This window comes from Lepidochelys kempii, chromosome 5 (genome assembly GCF_965140265.1).
Source record: "Lepidochelys kempii isolate rLepKem1 chromosome 5, rLepKem1.hap2, whole genome shotgun sequence".
Lineage (NCBI taxonomy): Eukaryota > Metazoa > Chordata > Testudines > Cheloniidae > Lepidochelys > Lepidochelys kempii.
The window spans coordinates 42228109-42250176 of record NC_133260.1 but is presented as its reverse complement, the minus strand read 5'-3'; the positions used below and the strand labels follow the sequence as shown (position 1 = coordinate 42250176).

Below are 22068 nucleotides of genomic sequence, written 5' to 3'. Positions count from 1 at the left end.
GACATCCTGGTGGCAATGGGGCAGGCTCATGCCATGGAAAGCCGATTCTGGGCCCGGGAAACAAGCACAGACTGGTGGGACCACATAGTGTTGCAGGTCTGGGATGATTCCCAGTGGCTGAGAAACTTTCGCATGCATAAGGGCACTTTCATGGAACTTTGTGACTTGCTTTCCCCTGCCCTGAAGCGCAAGAATACCAAGATGAGAGCAGCCCTCACAGATCAGAAGCAAGTGACAATAGCCCTCTGGAAGCTTACAACGCCAGACAGCTACTGGTCAGTCGGGAATCTATTTGGAGTGGGCAAATCTACTGTGGGGGTTGCTGTGATCCAAGTAGCCAACGCAATCACTGAGCTGCTGCTATCAAGGGTAGTAACTCTGGGAAATGTGCAGGTCATAGTGGATGACTTTGCTGCAATGAGATTCCCTAACTGTAGTGGGGTGATACACGGAACTCATATCCCTATCTTGGGACCGGACCACCTTGGCAGCCAGTACGTAAACTGCAAGGGGTACTTTTCAGTGGTGCTGCAAGCACTGGTGGATCGCAAGGGACATTTCACCGACATCAATGTGGGATGGCTGGGAAAGGTACTTGCATCTTCAGGAACTCTGGTCAGTTTGAACAGCTGCAGGAAGGGACTTACTTCCCAGACCAGAAAATAACTGTTGGGGATGTTGAAATGCCTATAGTTATCCTTGGGGACCCAGCCTACCCCTTAATGCCATGGCTCATGAAGCTGTACACAAGCAGCCTGGACAGTAGTAAGGAGCTGTTCAACTATAGGCTGAGCGAGTGCAGAATGGTGGTAGAATGTGCATTTGGACATTTAAAAGCATGCTGGTGCAGTTTACTGACTCGGTTAGACCTCAGCGAAACCAATATTCCCATTGTTATTGCTGCTTGCTGTGTGCTCCACAAAATCTATCAGAGTAAGGGGGAGATGTTTATGATGGGGTGGGAGGTTGAGGCAAATCGCCTGGCCACTGATTATGCGCAGCCAGACACCAGGGCGATTAGAAGAGCACAGCAGGGCATGCTGTGCATCAGAGAAGCTTTGAAAACCAGTTTCATGACTGGCCAGGCTATGGTGTGACAGTTCTGTTTGTTTCTCCTTGATGAAAACCTGCCCCCTTGGTTCACTGTACTTCCCTGTAAGCCAACCGCCCTCCCCCCTTCGATCATTGCTTGCAGAGGCAATAAAGTCATTGTTTCAAAATCATGCATTCTTTATTAATTCATCACACAAATAGGGGGATAACTGCCAAGATAGCCCGGGAGGGGTGGGGGAGGAGGGAAACACTGGGTGGGATGGTGGATGAGGGGAGGAGGGAAGGACAAGGCCATACTGCACTTCATAACTTCTTGAATGCCAGCCTTCTGTTGCTTGGGCAGTCCTCTGGGGTGGAGTGGTTGGGTGACCAGAGGACACCCCCCGCCGCGTTCTTTCTTGGGTGAGGAAGCTATGGAACTTGGAGAGGAGGCAGACGGTTATACAGGGGCTGCAGCGGCGGTCTGTGCTCCTGCTGCCTTTCCTGCAGCTCCACCAGACGCCGGAGCATATCAGTTTGATCCCCCAGTAGCCTCAGCATTGCATCCTGCCTCCACTCATCATGCTGCCGCCACCTATCATCCTGATCCTGCCACCTCTCCTCTCGTGTGTCCCTCCTGTCCTCACATTTATTTTGTGCTTTCCTGGACTCTGCCATTGCTGGCCTCCACGCATTCTGCTGTGCTCTTTCAGTGCGGGAGGACTGCATGAGCTCAGAGAACATTTCATTGTGAGTGCATTTTTTTGCCTTCTTATCTGCACTAGCCTCTGGGACGTAGATGATAGGAGCGTTGAAACATTTGCAGCTGCAGGAGGAAAAAAAGGGAGAGTAGTATTTAAAGACACATTTTAGAGAACAATGGGTAGACTCTTTCACGGTGAACCAAGCTGTTAACATTACATAACACATGTGCTTTCGGTACAAGTTCACATTTTGCCTCTTATATTGAGGGCCTGCTGGTTTGGTGTGAGAGATCACACATGTCGGGCCAGGCTATAGAATTCGGCTTGCAGGCAGCTTGCAGGGAGCCTGCCTTGGGAGGGTTGGGAGGGTATTGGCTCCAGAGTGATAAAACAGGTTTCTCCACTTGCCTGGTATGCGCTATCCTCCTCCTCCTGATCTTCCTTGTCCCCAAAATCCTCATCCCTGTTGCGTGAGACTCCGCCCTTGCAGGTGTCCATGGACAGGAGTGGGGTAATGGTAGGGGCATCCCCTAGAATTGCATGCAGCTCATCATAGAAGCGGCATGTCTGGGGCTCTGACCTGGAGCGGCTGTTTGCCTCTTTGGTTTTTTGGTCAGCTTGCCTGAGCTCCTTAATTTTTATGCAGCACTGCTGCGGGTCCCTGTTATAGCCGCTGTTCATCATGCCCTTGGAGATTTTGGCAAATATATTGGCATTTCGTCTTTTGGAACGGAGTTCTGATAGCACGGATTCGTCTCCCCATACAGCGATCAGGTCCAATACGTCCCATTCAGTCCATGCTGGAGCTCTTTTGCGATTCTGGGACTACATGGTCACCTGTGCTGATAAGCTCGCCACGCTGGCCAAACAGGAAATGAAATTCAAAAGTTCCTGGTGCTTTTCCTGTGTACCTGGCTAGTGCATCTGAGTTGAAAGCACTGTCCAGAGCAGTCACAATGGAGCACTCTGGGATAGCTCCCAGAGGCCAATACTGTCGAATTGCGTCCACACTACCCCAAATTCGACCCATGATGTCAATTTCAGTGCTAATCCCCTCATTGGGGAGGAGTACAGAAGTTGAGAGCCCTTTAAGTCCACAAAAATGGATTCATTGTGTGGACGGGTGCAGGGTTACATCGATGTAACGCTGTTAAATTCGACCTAAACTTGTAGTGTAGTCCAGGGCTAAGTCTCAGACTGCTCTCTGAAAATCATCTGGTAAAACCTCTGGTACTGGTTCAAGGCCTCATAAATGGAAGCGCTCACTTCTTCTGTCAAGCGTGGCATCATCAAAAAGCAAAAGCAATTTTGGGTTGCATCAATAGAGGCACAGTATGCAAGTCACAAGAGGTGATAGTACTGCTCTACTCTGTGCTGGTGAGGCCTCATCTTAAGTACTGTGTCCAATTCTGGTCACCAATGTATAGACAGGAAGTAGAGAAACTGGAAAGTATCCAGAGGCAAGCAACAAAGATGATCAAAGGAATGGAATGCAAGCCACCCGAGATAAGGCTGAAGGAACTGATTATGTTTGGTTTGGAAAAGAGGAGTTTAAGGTAGGACATGATAGCAGTCTTCAAATACTTGAAAATCTGCTATAAAAAAGATGGAGAAAAGTTGTTCTCTCTTGCTGGAGAGTAAGAACAGTAGGACAATGGAACGGACTGCTTAGGGAAGTTGTGGAAGCTCCTTCACTGGAGGTTTTAAAAAAAAAGGCTGGATAGCCATCTGTCTTGGACGGTTTAGACACAACAACTCCTGCCCTCGAACCCCTCGGTGCCAGCCTAGAGCACCCTCCTGCACCCCCAACCCCTCAGCCCTACCCCAGAGCCTGCACCCCGAGCTGGAGCCCTCATCTTCTCCTGCACCCCAACCCCCAATTTTGTGAGCATTCATGGCCTGCCATGCAATTTCCATACCCAGGTGTGGCCCTCGGGCCAAAAGGTTTGCCCACCCCTGGGTTAGACTACATAACCCTTGCAGTCCCTTCAAACCCTATGGTTCTATGAGTCTATCAACTCCGGCTCCCTCAGGGCCATTGAGTCTGGTCTTCACCTGTGCTGGGTCCTTCCCATCATACATAAGCTCCACTGGATCCATCAGCACCAATACATTTATCCAAGGTGCCTTCCACTCAGGACTTCCTGGCTGCTAGGGATCTCCTTTGTCTTTCCCTTCCTGGGTCTCCTCAGATTCAGCTGGTTCTGGCATTTGCATACCCAACACCGACAATTCACCTAGCTCTGATGCATCTGGCAACGATGATGCACTTGGCTCCATCGATGCTTCTGGCACCGACACATTTGGCACCTATGATGCATTTGGCTCTTCTGGTGCATCCAGCACAGCTGATATTGACATCTTCTCTGGCTTTTTGACCACTTCAACCAGTACCTTCCACTGGTCCTGGTGTCTTTCCCATATGTAGGCCATGAAGAACAGCTATGGTAACAGCTTTTCTTTATCCCGAAGCAGTTTACATGTCTACTTCATCGGACAGGTGTGGAGGAGCACATGGTTCGGACAGAGATATTCCATGGAGGAGAATCTATTAAAGGGGATTCTCTATATCCTAGCAAAGAGCAGAGGATAGAAGTTGATGAAGTACAGGTAGGAACTGAAGAGAAACAATAAAATGAAAGAGTACCATTCAATTACATCACATGAAGGCAGACAACTAAAAAGTGACAGATTTTATACGTGCTTGTACATAAATGCTAGAAGTCTAAATATTAAGATGGGTGAACTTGAGTGCCTGGTATTAAATGAGGATATTGATATAACAGGCATCACAGAAACTTGGTGGAATGATGACAATCAATGAGACACTAGAATACCAGGGTACAAAATGTATAGGAATGACAGACTAGGTTGAGCTGGTCAGGGAGTGGCACTATATGTGAAAGAAAAGAAAGAGTCAAATATAGTAAAAATCTTAAATGAATAAAAAAAAAGTGGAAGTCAAATCCTAGTGAGGTAAATAGAAAGGAGCATAAACACTGCCAAATTAAATGTAAAAATGTAATAAGAAAAGCCAAAATGGAGTTTGAAGAACAGCTAGCCAAAAACTCAAAAGGTAATAACAAAATGTTTTTTAAGTACATCAGAAGCAACCAGTGAGGCCCCTGGATGATCGAGATACAAAAGGAGCATTTAAAGATGATAAAATCATCGCAGAGAAACTAAATGAATTCTTTGCTTCAGTCTTCACGGCTGAGGAAGTTAGGGAGATTCGCAAACCTGAGCCGTCTTTTGTAGGTGACAAATATGAGGAATTGTGACAGATTGAAGTGTCACTAGAGGAGGTTTTGGAATTAATTGAGAAATTTAACAGTAACAAGTCACCAGACCAGATGGCATTCACCCAAGAGTTCTGAAAAGAACTCAAATGTGAAAGTGCAGAACTATTTACTGTGCTTTGTAACCTGTCCTTTAAATCAGCTACTGTACCCAACGACTGGAAGATAGCTAATGTAACGCCAATATTTAAGAAGGGCTCTAGAGGTGATCCTGGAAATTACAGACCGGTAAGTCTAATGTCAGTACCGGGCAAATTAGTTGAAACAATAGTAAAGAACAAAATTGTCAGACACATAGAAGAACATAAATTGTTGTGCAAAAGTCAACATGGTTTCTGCAAAGGGAGATCATGTCTTACTAATCTATTAGAGTTCTTTGAGGGGGTCAACAAACATGTGGACAAGGGGGATCCAGTGAACATAGTGTACTTAGATTTCCAGAAAGCCTTTGACAAGGTCCCTCACCAAAGGCTCTTATGTAAATTAAGTTGTCATGAAATCAGAGGGAAGATCCTTTCATGGATTGAGAACTGGTTAAAAGACAGGGAACAAAGGGTAAGAATAAATGGTAAATTTTCAGAATGGAGAAGGGTAACTAGTGATATTCCCCAAGGGTCAGTCCTAGGACCAATCGTCTTCAACTTATTCATAAATGATCTGGAGAAAGAGGTAAACAGTGAGGTGGCAAAGTTTTCAGATGATACTAAACTGCTCAAGATAGTTAAGACCAAAGCAGACTCTGAAGAACTTCAAAAAGATCTCACAAAACTAAGTGGTTGGGCAAAAAAATGGCAAATTAAATTTAATGTGGACAAATGTAAAGTAATGTACATTGGAAAAAAATAACCCCTATACTGAGGGATAGCTCAGTGGTTTGAGTATTGGCCTGCTTAAACCCAATGTTGTGAGGTCAATCCTTGAGGGGGCTATTTAGGGATCTGGGGCAAAAATTGGGGATTGGTCCTGCTTTAAGCAGGGGGTTGGACTAGACCTCCTGAGGTCCCTTCCAACCCTGATATTCTATTTTTTTTCCATATGTACAATATGATGGGGGACTAATTTAGCTACAACTAATCAGGAGAAAGATCTTGGAGTCATCATGGATAGTTCTCTGAAGACGCCCACTCAATGTGCAGTGGCAGTCAAGAAAGTAAACAGGATGTTAGGAATCATTAAAAAAGGGATAGAGAATAAGACGGAGAATATCTTATTGCCTTTATATAAATCCATGGTACGCCCACATCTTGAATACTGCATACAGATGTGGTCCCCTCATCTCAAAAAAGATATCCTGGCATTAGAAAAGGTTCAGAAAAGGGCAACTAAAATGATTAGGGGTTTGGAATGGGTCCCATAAGAGGAGAGATGAAAGAGGCTAGGACTTTTCAGCTTGGAAAAGAGGAGACTAAAGGGGGGATATGATAGCGGTATAAAATCATGAGTGGTGTGGAGAAAGTGAATAAGGAAAAGTTATTTACTTGTTCTCATAATATAAGAACTAGGGGCCACCAAATGAAATTAATGGGCAGCAGGTTTAAAACAAATAAAAGGAAGTTCTTCTTCACTCAGCGCACAGTCAACCTGTGGAACTCCTTGCCTGAGGAGGTGGTGAAGGCTAGGACTATAGCAGGGTTTAAAAGAGAACTGGATAAATTCATGGAGGTTAAGTCCATTAATGGCTAATAGCCAGGATGGGTAAGGAATGATGTCCCTAGCCTCTGTTTGTCAGAGGGTGGAGCTGGATGGCAGGAGAGAGATAACTTGATAATTACCTGTTAGGTTCACTCCCTCTGGGGCATGTGGCATTGGCCACTGTTGATAGACAGGATACTGGGCTGGATGGACCTTTGGTCTGACCCAGTATGGCCATTCTTATGTTCTTAAGCTGTACAACAAAATCTCTATGGACAGAAATTCCATGTCTGAATAATAAGAGAACAGCGGTAGGAATATACTACTGACCACCTGGTCAGTATGGTGATGGTGACTGTGAAATGGTCAAGGATATTAGAGAGGCTATAAAAATAGAAAATTCAATAATAATGGGGGATTTCAACTATTGCCATGTTGACTAGGTACATCACCTCATCACCTCAGAATGGGATGAAGACATACAGTTTCTAGACCCTATTAATGACTGCCTCTTGGAGCAGCTAGTTTTTGAATCCACAATGGAAGGGGCAATTCTTGATTTAGTCCTAAGTGGAGCACAGGATCTGGTCCAAGAGGTGAACATAGCGAAACTGCTTGGAAATAGTGACCATAATATAATTAAATTTAACATCTTTGTGTGTGTGTGGGGGGGAGGGGGTGGGGGATGAAATACCAAAGAAGCCCACCACAGGAGCATTTAACTTCAGAAAGGGGAGCTATACATAAATGAGGGAGCTAGTGAAAGGAACAGTCACAAGAGGGAAATGCCTGCAAGCATTAGAATTGGAAAAGTTATAGAGAAGGGCAACAAAAATGATTAATTAATGAGACTGGGCTCTCAACTCCCCAACTGCCCCTTTGGGTTGGTGGAAGCACACCTGGTGAGAACACACACCACTGACCCCAGCAGGGTAGTGTGGGCATGCACCACTACAGTAATTACTGTCGTGGCTGTAAATAAACCTAATGTAGGTCCACTTAAGTTTTTAGTGTAGACATACCCTCAAGTGTCCTCCCATCTAAGTCTGAAACTAAATATGCAGAAGTCACAGTTACAATCCACTCAACATATAACTTCATAGGCGCAAACCTTCACGTCACATCAGCCATAGCTTATCTCCGAAAGTGGGAGTATCAATTTATAGCTGCCCTTTCCAACAGCCTCAGGTCCAACCTGGCAACAACAGTGCATGTCTGCTTTCAGCTCCTGAGCCACATGGCCTTGTGCACATACAAAACTCTGCACGCCAGATATCACCTTCTCTTTCTGCGGGACTGGCTTCATTTGGTATATTGCTCTTCCAAGCATCCTCTGGACATGCTAAGGTAGTGTCAGTCTTTCCTCTAAGTCAAACAATTAATTGTGTGGTGTTTTTCCCAAAACCCTATTCATTTAAGGCTGAAGAAGCACCTTGCATCTTTGTAGAGCCCTAGCATTTTACTTGGCCCACACTAGATCCTAGATCTTCTTCCAGGCTTTTCATAAACTATGCTGAAAGGATTAAAGATCAGTCAGTGTCATCTCCATGAATTTCACATTGGAACTCTGACTAATAAAATCTGTTCTGATGTTGCTAGATTCTTTCCTCCATTAGAAATAATGGCTCAGTCCATGCTCAGGGTATCCCTAAACTTGTGACCTCCAGATGCTGGGACTGGATGACAGTGGATTGCTAGATAATTGCCCTGTTCTGTTCATTCCCTCTGAAGCATCTGGCATTGGCCACTGTCAGAAGAAACAATGCTGGGTTAGACGAACCATTGGTCTGATCCAATATGGCCGTTCTTATGCTTTTCACATCAGCTTTCCTGAGTAATGTTTCAATAACTGATATATGCAAGGCAGCGACACAGTCATCTGTGCATACTTTTCCAACTCATTATGCCATCGCTCAAGCCTCTTGTGACGATGCCAAGTCAAGGTTACAGTCTCTGTTCAGATGATCCAAAGTCCCTCCACCTGTAAGGGAAGTGCTGATGCATAATCTACAGTGGAATGTATATGTGCTCAATCACTTGCAGGAGAAAAAACGGTTACTTACCCTGACAGTAATTTTGTCGAAATGTGTTGCGCACATACACATTCTGCTGCCCTCCCACCTTCCCCGCTGCTTCGGACATTACTTACTGTGGTGCAAAAGAATGGAGAGATGGGCAGCGGGCACATACTTTTTATGACCTCGCCTGAGCACACGTGGCACCTGCACCACCTAGTGGTACTGTTGGTCTCTGACTTGAGCGCGCTGAGCGCACACACATTTACAGTGGACTGTGTATGTGCACAACACCTCCCAAAGAACAGCAGTTATTGTAAGGTAAGTAACCGCTTGGTCTTCGTTCAGTGAGTAAGTGGTGGATCACATACCAGTATGGGTGGTGGATCATCATGGGGTTGTGACTTATACTGAAAAATAATATTTGAGGAAAATATAAAGATTTCTGTCTCGGGCCCCTAGATATGGTGTAGACAAGGATTTAGGGCAGAGTTAAGAAAGAAAAGTCTCATTCATGTTTCTAACAAGTATTTAGAGTTTTGGTTTTTTTAACTATAATGTTCAATAAACATTTCATTTTAAAGTGTGTATACGCTCACAGCATTAACTGAGTTTGGTTGTGAGAATAGTGTTTCATGAACAAAGTCAATATACAATAGGACCACTTTTCTGCTCTAAATTACACTAGTGCAAATCCAGAATAATTCCATTGTTTCAGTATAAAGGTCATGATATCAAAAATTTAAGCAGCATAAATGAGATTTATTTTATTTTTCAGGAAAAAAGAGTTAAGAATAATACTATTTCATCTCTTAAACATCCTGTCCACACCAAACTGATTAAATTCCTCACTCCTCATTACTCAATTGAAGTCAGTGGCAAAGCACCCACTGACTTAGATTTGGATCAGGTCCCCCTGTATACCTCTGAATACATAACTAAAATTATTAAGGGCTTCATCCTGTGAAATTCTGGGCACTCTCAGCTCCATTGACTTCACCAGGAGTTAAGGGCACTCAACTTTTTGCAGGAGTGCTGAACATCTAGCAGGATAAAGACCTTAGAGTTATCTCAATTTTTCTATCTATTTTTATTGCTCTTTCATATATATAACTAACATTTTCCAAATGCAGGACCATGTAAAGCAATGGTAAACAGGTGAAACTGCATTATGCCCGAGCAGAATTTGGCTCAGTTTATAATCAAGCTTAATGTAAGAGTTCTGTAGACAGCACATTACGCTGAAGTCTTCCATCATTAGCTTTGCAACAAAGATCATACTGCTAATTTACTTTCATGGTATTTTCACTTGGCTGCATAGTTTGTTGAAATGATTTTTGAAATGGTTTTTTAGCAGATGCCTAGTAGTGCATGCTGTATTGTTAAGGTTGCAAAACAGTTTTCATTGTAACCTGCTATTTTTGCATACTCATCATTTTTAAATATGCACACCCCTTTAGCTGATATGTTCTATATTAGATTTTTGCTTGAAGGTGAATTATTATGGTTTTTTTGAGAATTTAGCAAAATTCCTTCAGCAATATTAGAGTTATAGAGAATGAAAAAGAGTACACTTTTCTCATTGCAAAAACAAAACTTTTGAATTGAATCCACTGATTGTAAAAACAATTGAAGTTTGAAACTTGAAAATTGACAAGTATATAATCCTGGGATGGCACAACTATGTGCTTCCCCATACCCAGAACAGATTGCATAGTCTAGCCTAAAATGAAGGGAAAGGGGGAACCCACATTAATATGTCCTTATCTTGCACATTTAAAATGATATAAACATTATTAAAGTATTTGTCAAAGTTAGGGAAAAAGTGGTATCTATGGAACATTATTTTTTTAAAGAATCTTTATGCTTTCTCATGCGTTACTCAATTTAATAGCAACACTTGCTAATGAATGCTTATACTCTGCTGCATCATTCTATAAGAATTAATCTAATATATCATTCAGTAACATGGAACTGTTGTGATTTTTGGGCCTGCTCCTGCTGTCACTGAAATCAACAGTAAAACTCGCATCAATTTCAATCTGAACAAGATCTGGCCCTTTATTATGGAGATGCTGTGGACATCATGAATCCACCAATTAGGTTTAGTCAAGTTTTGCACATAATCAGGTATTCAACATCTACATTGTGTATGAAGAATGCAGAGTATTCTTCCCAAACTGACAGCATATACTCTTTGTGCACTGAAATGCTAAGAATTTACAATAAAATTTGTTAATATGTTTGAGTTAAAATTAATTTTGTTCTTTTAGAAATTTAGTACTTGTCAGACCTTTTTGTGTCCCAAATGATATTAATAACAGAATAATACAGATTCTTTGAACTTTACATAGAGTCAAAAGTCATTAGTTTTATGCATAAGTTACATTAGGTCGGAATTAATTATTATAGATTAATAGACAGAGCCAGGTCAATAACTTGTATTACTCTTCATTAGTGCTTTTGTGTCATCAAGATTTACTGAGCCAATCGTCGATCTTCTTCTCCAGCTAATTGGCATGATGCAGTTTTCTTGTTTGTCGTGAGTCAGTCGTTGTGAGGGAAGTGTACAAGTGTCAAGTAGGGTTGTCAGGTGTCTGATTTTCCACTGGAACACCTGGTCGAAAAGGTACCCTAGCGGCTCTGGTCAGCAGTGCTGAATGGGCCATTAAAAGTCCAGTTGTTGTGGGGCAGGCAGGCTTTCTGCCCAGCTCTGCCCAGCTCTGGCTCTGGGGAAGCGGCCACCATGTCCCTCCGGCTCCTAGGCATAGGGGCGGCCATGGGGGCTCTGCGCACTGCCCGTGCCCTGAATGCTGGCTCCACAGCTCTCATTGGCCAGGAACCACAGCCAATGGGAGCTGTGGGGGTGGTGCCTGTGGGCAGGGGCAATGCATGGAGATCCCTGGCCCTCCTGCCTAGAAGCCGCTGCTAGAGGGATATGCCCGTCGGTTTCAGGAGCCACCTGAGGTAAGTGCTGCCCCCCTCACCCTTTCCTGCCCCCCCAAATCCCAGCCCAGAGCCTGCACCCCACACCCAAACTCCCTCCCAGAGGCCGCACCCCCTCCTGCACTCAAACCCCCTGCCCCAGGCTCAGCCTGAAGCCTCCTCCCATACCAAAACTCCCTCCCAGAGCCTACACAACCTCCTGTACCTCAACCCCCTGCCCCAGGCTCAGCCTAGAGCCCCCTCTTGCACCCAAACTCCCTCCCAAACCCCGCAACACCTCCCACAGCCCCTCCTACACCTCAGCCCCCTGCCCCAGGCTCAGCCACCTCCTATGCTCCAAACCCCTCAGTCCCAGCCCAGAGCCCACACCCTGTCCCACACCTCAGCCCCCTGCTCCAGCCTGGTGAAAGTGAATGAGGCTGGGGGAGAGTGAGCGATGGAGGGATGGGGGCTAGGTGAACAGGGGCGGGGTCTTGGAGAAGGGGGTGGTGCAAGGGTGTTTGGGTTTGTGCTTGTGACGGGTTCGACCCCCTTGGGACTGTCACCTGATGTGCTGAAGTTACCTCTGAGCCTGTTTTCCTTGCCAGCTTGGGACTTCCAGAACCCTGCCTTGTTGAGCCAGACATGCTAGTCTGCTGCAACACAGACCCAGGGTCTGGGCCATGCCCCCAAAGCTGCAGGCTTTAAGTGAAAACAGCTCTGCAGGTTACCTGTCTCTAGCACCCAGACATCCAGCTCCCAATGGGATCCAAACCCCAAATAAATCTGTTTTACTCTGTATAAAGCTTATACAGGGTAAACTCATAAATTGTCCGCCCTCTATAACACTGATAGAGAGATATGCACAGCTGTTTGCTCCCTCAGGTATTAATCACTTACTCTGGGTTCATTAATAAACAAAAGTGATTTTATTAAGTATAAAAAGTAGGATTTAAGTGGTTTCAAGTAATAACAGACAGAACAATGTAAGTCACCAAGGAAAAGAAAACACGCAAGTCTAAACCTAATACATTAAGAAACTGATTACAGGTAAAATCTCACCCTCAGAGATGTTCCAATAGGCTTCTTTCACAGACTAGATTCCTTCCTAGTCTGGGCCCAATCCTTTCCTCTGGTACAGTCTTTGTTAGTTCAAGCAGACGTCTTAGATGAAAAGCAGGGGTGTTCTCATGACTGGCAGCCCTCTTTGTTCTGTTCCCCCTTTTATAGAGTCCTCTTTTATAGCTTTGGCACAAGGTGGGAATCTTTTGTCTCTCTCGGTCCCCATCCTCCCTTCTAAATGGAAAAGTACCAAATTTTAAGATGGATTCCAATATCATGTGACATAGTCACATGTCCTGTGAGACCTCATTCTTCATTACCCATGGGCTGGCCCACACATACACAGGAAGGCTTTCAGGTAAATAAACCTATTCACAACCAATTGTCCTAGTCAATGGAAGCCATCAAGATTCTAAGCCACCATTAATGGCCCACACTTTGCATAGTTGCAATAGGACCTCAGTGTTATACTTCATATTTCTAGCTTCAGATACAAGAATGATACATACATACAAATAGGAGGAATATATTCAGTAGGTTATAACCTTTGTTATGATACCTTACAAGAGACCTTTTGCATAAAGCATATTCCAGTTACATTATATTCACATTCATAAGCATAGTTTCATAAAACATGTGGAGTGCAACATCACAGTGCCATTACACAGTTGGCAACCCTACCCTTCATAGAGGCTGGGAGGAATCCTGCTCCGTCAGGGGGTGTGGACAGTAAACCCAGGGGTGTGGGGAAAATCCTGAGGGAAAAGAATACCTCAGCCCATTGCTAAATGGAAGCATGGGACCCACCGAGGGAGAGAGGAAGCTCTGTTACAATATATATATATAAGTACTTTGGAACCTTGGTATGAAAACTATACCTTTGAGTGCGAAATGTTGTTGTTTGTCATTTACTCTTTAAAAGGTTTCTACAAGTGCACACTAGATGATTTTCAAATTACTTATATCTTTTTTATGAAAGAGAAAAAAATTCCTAGTCTACATTTCATGTTTATAAAATAATTTTTGCATTATAGGAGCACCAAAAATCCTCAAACTGCTGAACTTATGCAATTTCAATATGGCCAAACAAAGGTTTCCCCCCCGATCTTATTACAAAATTTATCAGACAAGATTCCAGACATTCCTAAATCACTGCTTCAGTAAGAGTAAAATGTTTGATCAATTAAAGCAAACTTTAATTTCCTTGAATAGTGATTGAAATACAGGAAAATACCTGTTTTTGGTTATACGAACTTCAGCAGTCTTTAATACCCGATGCTGATTTTTTAACAAATGACTATAACCTTGCCTAAGGCTTGTCACAATGATATCATTAAACCCAATGATTTGAAGTAACCAAATTTATTTTCATTTTTCAATGTCTCTACAATTTGATATGGGTCTTTTAAAGAAATGGCTCTGGTAAAGGTATATATTCTATGAACTGTAAACATTTAATAAATGAGAAATTTACAGCAACAATGAGGCCTTGTTTTGACCTCGTACACATTTTCTTCATAGCTGAGTCATTAACCATTGAAAATGGGATGTATAGTTGAAGCAACTACAGACTCCCATTGACACTATAGGCACCATCACAAATTAACTAATTTCAGTAGATACATGCAAAAATAGATCCAATGAGCTGTCCTTTTAAGCCCCCAATTCAGCAAAGCTCTTAAGCTCAGATATAGCTTTAACCACATGCTTAGGTCCATCCATACCCAGTAGAGAACTTAAGCGCATGCTTAAGTTTAAATATATACTTAAATTTCATTGACGTAAATGGGACATAAGCATGTGCTTAAATTAAGCCCGTGCTTAAGTGCATTGCTGAAGGATAGACTCGAGCACGTGCTTAAAGTTAAGCATATGCTTACTTTATTAAATTGAGCCCAAGCCCACAGGGCTACTTTTTAAGATAAGGACTGTTCATTATGGATGTAACGTGCCAGTCACTGTTCCGTAGTTGAGGATGACTTAAATATTCATTGAGAGAAAGAGAGAGAAAATGACTCAATAGCCCAGGAGTTTGGGTGCCCACTTGGAATTTGGGAGATCCAAATGTAAGTCCCTGTTTCAATGACTATTTGATTATTTATACAGAATGGAACAGCTTCAGTGGGAGAGACTGAAAAAAACCCACTCCAGAGTACCACATAGGCCAGTAAGTAGGGCATTCAGATGGGAGAAGGAGACTAGAGTTCAAATTCCTGTGCCATTGCAGCCAGAAAAGGGATTTGAATGTGATTCTCTTGTATCTTAGATGAGCGCTGTAACCACTGGGCTACAGTTGGTGGGGGTACTGCTGACGCCTCCTCCCTCTGTTTTGTACAAGGTCTGATTCAGTGGCTGTGCTCTGACCATACTTACAGATTGGGCCCCACAGGCGAGTTAGGTGGGGCAGTGCCTAGCTTGAAGGTCCCACTTCAAGGTTTGGGCATGAACTAGGTGCCTGGGCATTAGGATTTAGGTGGCTATGCGTATGCCAGGCAGCAGAAATTTAGGTACCTTGGGGACTTTACTAGCAGAAACTTGGGTGTCTGCAGAGTTATGTGGCAGCTGAGCTGGTGTTTTGAGGATCTAAATTTTGGACTGAGGCACCCAGCATGCCAGTTAGTCACCTGAATCCCTTTGTGGATCTAGCCCTTAGTTTATTTTATTGTTAAAATTAATTAAAAAATAGGTCCTTTAAGATGTGTAGTCAGACCATTTTTAACTCCCACTTGAATGAAAACTATTTAATATATTTTAAAACATCTGTTTAATCTGGCAGAACAAACACTATTATGCACTAAGCATAATTGTACAGTTATTGCATGATGTCATTACAGGGCAAAATTAAGGTTTTTTGAATGCCTTAACTGTGTATTACCATGCCTTAATATGTTTGGATTTCTTTTAACTTTAAACCTTAACTCTGAATTTCCTAGGCTTGTAGTGCTTATTTTTGGGATAATTACAAGATCCCTGTAGTGTTCTTACCATTTAAATACTGAAATGTATTAATTCTTAATTCCATGTTATAATGTAATTTGTATCTGGGAATATAAATAAGAGTTTTGCAGGATCAGGCCTTTTAAGAGAACAATCTGATATTGTTAGAGGCAGCTATATGATACAATGTATGAAAGCAAGAGAACTTGCTGTATTTTTTTTAAAAAAATATTTCTTTGTATTAAATCTAGCTCTTTTTCAAGCTGCAAAAATATTTGCTAATGGAAGTGTAAAATATACTATATATTTAAAGAAAAGATTTAATTTCTTCTTGCCCTCAAGAAACTCTTGTTATTTTAGAAGCTTTAAGATAATAATGTCAACATAAAACAGCTGTATTTGAACATGTTTAACTGGTGACCCATCTGAAGTGGTTAATTATTTTGATTCCTAGAAGACCTCACAAGAAGTAGTAAACCTTGGTGGATGAATGATACATCTGCTTTTCCAACTTCACTTCCAATTAATAACACTCTAAGTAGTCATGGTCGACAGAAGAGATCAGTAAGCATTGAACGCTTTGTGGAGACGCTGGTAGTAGCAGACAAAATGATGGTGGGATACCATGGTCGCAAAGACATTGAGCATTACATTTTGAGTGTAATGAATATTGTAAGTTTGACCCCTCTATATATTAACATAATTAACACTTTTTATAGGATGGGCAATTATGCAATATGGTTTTCTAATTTGAAATAAACAATGCTTTAAAATATGTATCAGCCTGCAAAAAATGATATATAGTAAAATGTTAGTATTAGAAGATAAATGAGACATGCAATGAGATGTGCAATACTATTGTCTTTTCTCAGTCAGGGAGGATATTATGATCACTGTTAAATTATGTTTCAATGCCTTTGGGTTTCATTTTAAATAAATTGACCCTCTAATTACCAGTTATAGTGATTACACTTTCGGTTGGTTCTTTTGTTTAGACTAGCATTCTGAACATCTCTTGTCATGAGTTATTCAGCTGTGAAACAAGTTTATTCTATAAAGTGTTTGCAGTGAAAAAGGTGTAGGGAATATTGATTTATCTTACTGAATAGATTAAGGTTGACTTAGAAATAGTTCTTTAGGTGCCTGTAAGAAGTGTTCAAATTATTAAATTATATTTAATAAGAGAAAACAGACCAATTTTTAAGCATATGTCAAATGAATGGTGTTTCTTGTCTGACTTTGTGTCTTTTCTTCTTTTCTGGAGGTCAGGTTGCCAAACTTTATCGTGATTCCAGTCTAGGAAACGTTGTGAATATTATAGTGACTCGTTTAATTGTTCTCACTGAAGATCAGGTAAGACTGAGCTGCAATTACATTAAACTTCAGACCAATAAACTACAGCATACTTCACAGTGTACCATTATAGAATCCACCTAATTATTGTTTAGAAAGCCTATATTTGAGTATAAAGCCTCATCTGTAATCTTTTGCTATTTTTAAGGAAGGTTGAAATAATTTCAAGGAATATGCCTCATTTATCACCTTAATATTTACCTAATGTAACAGATATCTTCAACTTACTTGTGGAGATTTCAGTGGTAGAGACTTGCAATTACAATTTTATTTCTATGTCTATATTTTTATAATCTAAAATTTTTATATTGACATAATCATTATTAAAGCTGGAAGTGAAAGAATGCCTGTTCAGTAATACACTAACTGAACTCTGGGTCAGATTTTAGAGATAAAAATTGGCAAGAAGAGATTATTCCTAGAAACCACTGCTTCTAATTATAGTCCCATTTTAGTCTTCAAAAGGCTTAACAACTGACCTTAGTAATTTGTTTGGAACATTTCTGGTATGCATGTTGTATTGCAGCCAAACTTGGAGATAAACCACCATGCAGACAAGTCCCTCGATAGCTTCTGTAAGTGGCAGAAATCCATTCTCTCCCACCAAAGCGATGGAAACACCATTCCAGAAAATGGGATTGCCCACCACGATAATGCGGTTCTTATTACTAGGTATGGTTTATTGCAGGTCTTGTATTTATTTTATCTTCTTTCTATGGTTTTCTTGTATTTACTTATGTATAAAACCTATATTTAAAGTAATTTAAGGGGTAGGTAATCTTGAGAGGGTAAAAAGATAATATGGCGCTTGTCTTTGAGAATATATCAGACCATTAAAACATAGATTTTAAAAAATTGGAAAGAAAATGTCTAAGAACTTACAGTACTTACAATTTCAATAACTTCAATAACTGTGCTTCTCATAACTGTGCCCATAAAAGATCTTGGAGTAGATATGATGAATTTGCTTGATCGTTTAAAACTTTTATAGTTGAATAAAAATTCTAAAAATTCTGGTAAAAAGATCAAAAAGCAGGAGAAAAAAATTGTTTTGTTACTACTGTATAATGTTTTCAGTGTAAAACATTATTACCAGTTCCTTGGTATAAATCAGTGTCACTTCACTGAAGTCAATGGAGCTATGCAGATTTACACCAGCTGAGAATCTGGCTGTGCATTTGTTGCTATCTAACTTAATTTAAGAAAAAAGACAATGAAATTTTTAGTGTTCATACCAAGGCAACTTATGTATAAAGGTGTCTTGCTGTACATATTACCATTTCTATGAGCAGGTTCAACACTGTTTACTTTGTAATCTTTCAATCCTTTTAAATACTCTGTTTTCTCTGTGTAGTTACAGGTAAACAAATATTGTACTCTACAAATAGATTGTATTAAAATAGCATTTGACGTGCACCTCTTTCTTAGGGACAGTCTTCTTTTTTTGTAAATATTAAAACAGTGATGCTAGTATTGATCTATATAGCTAAGGATTGTTAATGTTTCTATTAATAATACCCTTTTCAGGGGCATATTGTGTACGCACACCACATGTCAAACTTTAATGGAGGTTTTAGGTATGGAATCAGTGTAGAATAATGCCTTCAAGTATAAGACAAAAATTCACTCCTGATTGGAATTTGAGCATAAAAGCTATGATATTTTTGAAAAAATGCTTTAGATCTGTTTTTGAATTACAGTAGCGCAGCAATGAAAGAATATGCTACAGGTACTGGATTCTTGTATGTAACCATTTTGAGTGCAAAATGTGTTTTTCATCAATATTTCATAAATTAGTTTTAATACATTCAATTAATGAGCACATGTAGTAGCTAGATTGATACAATACATTCCAATATCTTTGAAAGTACTGCTTTGGTCTAATGGGTAAAAATCACTTTGAAAACGTCCTTAAATAAAGTACAAATTTAGAACCCAATAATGTTCCATTTTAAGGCACTGATTCTGCAAAGGCATGCTTAATATGCAGGCTTAATTTTATACATGTGAGTGGTTCCATTTATATACACATATGTATGTCTCTATCTGTTGTATAAACAAATAGTCTCAAAGTCAATGTTTTTATATACTTTCGTGAGGGAGTGCTTCTTTTCATTTAATGATTATAACTATCTAATAAAACTATAAAAATGAAATTCTCACACAAAATCTACACTAAATAACATTAAGAACTTGACCTTGCTCACCCTGAAATCCCTGACTTATGCTGATTTATTTTAGTAAACAGTGCTAAGGCTGAAACATCAGTCTTAAGTCCCCAGTTACATCAGCCCCCACCTGGAGCATGGCACCACACTGGTATAGAAAAGGAGGAGACTGTAAGGCATTCTCTCCTCCCTTTTCCTCTCTCACAGCAATTAAAAAAAGATTGATAAAAGAGATTTGTATGGTCTGCTTACTGTAGGCAGTGTTGGGAACGTGGCATGCTTCTATCAGTGATGCCAGTGTTTATGCTATAGCCAGAAAGGAATGCTGATCAGCAAGAGTATTTCCTGGCAGCAAAATCTGTACTCACTCAACACTGTTGTGGAGACTCTGAGGATACAAGGCGTGAAGCCCTGTTTGAAGATTTTTTTTTCTTTTTGAAATAGCTCAGCAGTTTATTTTCTTTCAAATAAACGTCATGGTAGCTAAGTGCAGGTAGCTAATACTGTACACTTATTGCGGAGTCTCAGAATAGTGGCTGAACCTACATGACATATTTCACTTAAACACAATGGGAATATTTGTTAAAGGAATTGTGCCCATTATTCAGCATTTCCTTGCTTTTATCTCTTTACTTGAAAACTCTGAAGTTATGTTGTTTGTGTTGGTTTTGTGCACAGGATAAATCTGTGGTTGAACTAAAATGTTAAACAAATGAAGGCTGTTTTCTCTATCACATCCCTTATTGGATGGTTCACTTAGTCATTTTTAGTATGAGACTGTACCAAATCCTAATATTTGATCCTGTAATTGTTGCAGTGAATTCTTTAAGAAGAAATATTAATAATGTTAGTATACTGAGTTGACAGCTTTCTATATAAAGTCTACTGTTGATTAATACTATAGTATTGTTTGGGTAATCTATCTCCTCCTTCCCATAAAGTGACTCTGACTTTAGCAAACCCCAATGGAGTCTGAGCAATTTTCTTTTTATTGTCAAAACAACATTAAAAATAGTGTGGAAACTTGTATAGGTCTATCTTTTATCTCTGAATGTGCACAGGAGCAGTGTGTGTGCCTTTGAGGACAAACTACAGTCATTACATTTGAATACAACATTGTTGGTGTCACAGATGGTATCATCTTACTTTAGCAATATGATCTCCAGCTTGGTAGGGTCAACTCTGTGGAACTGGGCCTAGGCTTTGTGAATCTCTGTGCAAAACAAAAAAGCATAAAGACCCATCCAGTTTCTTTCCCTCCTAAGAATTGGATCCCATATCTTTGTAGATGTACGGCATCTTCTTCCTGGTAGCCTCTTGTCTGCCTGTGACCCAGCTGCTACCTCACATCTGAGGCTCTAAGAACCATGTTCTACATAGTTTCTCTTCCAAATATGAAACTTTAGAGGCTAAATACCCAATATGCTATACTACACATTATTTTTGCTATGGCAGATTGAGTTAATACTTTCAGCCTGAGTTGGGCTTTTGGCCCTACTTCCTCCCCTGTTTCAAAAATCTCTTCCTCTGATGAGCCTGAAAGCCAAAAAAAAAAAAAAAAAAAAGAGATATTTTGAAACTATCCATACCTTTACCCTCCTGGCAACTTTTAGCCTCCCATTGTGCCCCCTCAGCCCGCTCCATGATTAATTCTATAGCAACATAAAGTAGGTGCAAGAGTGTTGCTTGACCTAGTCACCTGTGTAGAAAAGTATGGGGGCATGAAGTGTCCTCTTGCTCCCTTGCATGGTCTGCTTCCATCACTGCTCACAGTGTGAGGGGAATAAACAACATAAAAGTTATACTCTCTCTCTTTCTCTCTCTCTCCCCCCAAAACAAAAGAATCTTTAATCATGCCCATTCATTTCTATAAGGTGTGGACTCGTAGCCTGAGACCATTAGTTTGTTATACCCAGGTACTGAACAGCTGTTTTTTCAAATAACATATATGACTGATTGAATAAAATGTGCAGGGAATGAATCTCCTCCTGTTGGGAGGGAAGATCCACAGCCATTAATTTTATTGCCTGGTATGGCAGCAGACCAAGTAAAACACATGTCCAACAACCTATGGAGAAGAGAGTTCTAGGGGGAAATTGAGATGCGCATGTGTATCTCCAAAGGGCAGAATTTGGCCCCTAGAATGTAAATGTTTTAAACAGAAAAACATTTGGAACTTCATTCACTTAAAGGGATAGTGTTTCTTTAGAAGAGTAAGAGCATGAAATTTCACATTCCACTGATAGTATTCCATCTCAGGACTTTATTTTATCTTTTAGAATTAAATACAAATCTAATGTGGTTTGCAAAAAACAAAGTGCTTTAAATAAGAGAATAACTTACTACAGCCATAAAGGATTTAAGAAGAATTTGTTCTTATTATTGAGTTAGAGGCAGTTTCTCTTTTCCCATTAACAAACTGTACTGTTACTTCTTCAATAAAGTGCTGCACTGACATTGACACAGATGTGGCCCCTGCAATTAGTACCTTATCATGCCTAGAAATTTGGAAAGTTTGTAATATTAAAGTGATTGGAATCCCTATAAATAATGATTTTATATATATAGCTTAATCCTTCAACTCTCTATATATTTATACTACAATAATCCTACTGAATCGAGTGGACCCCTTGTGTGAGAGTAAACACTACATATGTGAGTAAAGAATCAAGCCCATAGTGTTTTATACTGAGTAATCCAAGTATTTTTATAATCTATAGTTTAGACAAACTGCAGGAAAACTAGAAAATGCCATATATGGTATATTTTGTGCATTTTCAAGTGGTTGCACATACTTTTTTGGGCTGGAGACACTGAAGAGGCCCTGAGCACTTTTCTTAACTAGACACTTCTGTACTGTTGCCAGCTACTACTGTCCTCATTATTTAGGAAGTATATTTCTCGGCAATATGCTGTGTTTCTCCTTTTGTCACCAACAAAT

At 40.7% G+C, this 22068-nt stretch overlaps 1 protein-coding gene across 8 annotated transcripts in view; it reads left to right on the top strand.

The window, feature by feature from the left end:
* ADAMTS6 (ADAM metallopeptidase with thrombospondin type 1 motif 6) overlaps positions 1 to 22068 on the top strand; it is a 328383-nt gene that overhangs the window by 26907 nt on the left and 279408 nt on the right. For all 8 annotated transcript variants that reach the window (XR_012158888.1, XM_073344058.1, XM_073344059.1 and 5 more), the window contains 3 exons: positions 16061 to 16278; positions 16876 to 16959; positions 17486 to 17631. Coding sequence is in view for 7 of the 8 variants with exons in the window: in XM_073344058.1 (XP_073200159.1) it covers positions 16061 to 16278; positions 16876 to 16959; positions 17486 to 17631 (448 nt within the window). In the remaining variant the exon portion in view is untranslated. The remainder of the gene's footprint in view (positions 1 to 16060; positions 16279 to 16875; positions 16960 to 17485; positions 17632 to 22068) is intronic.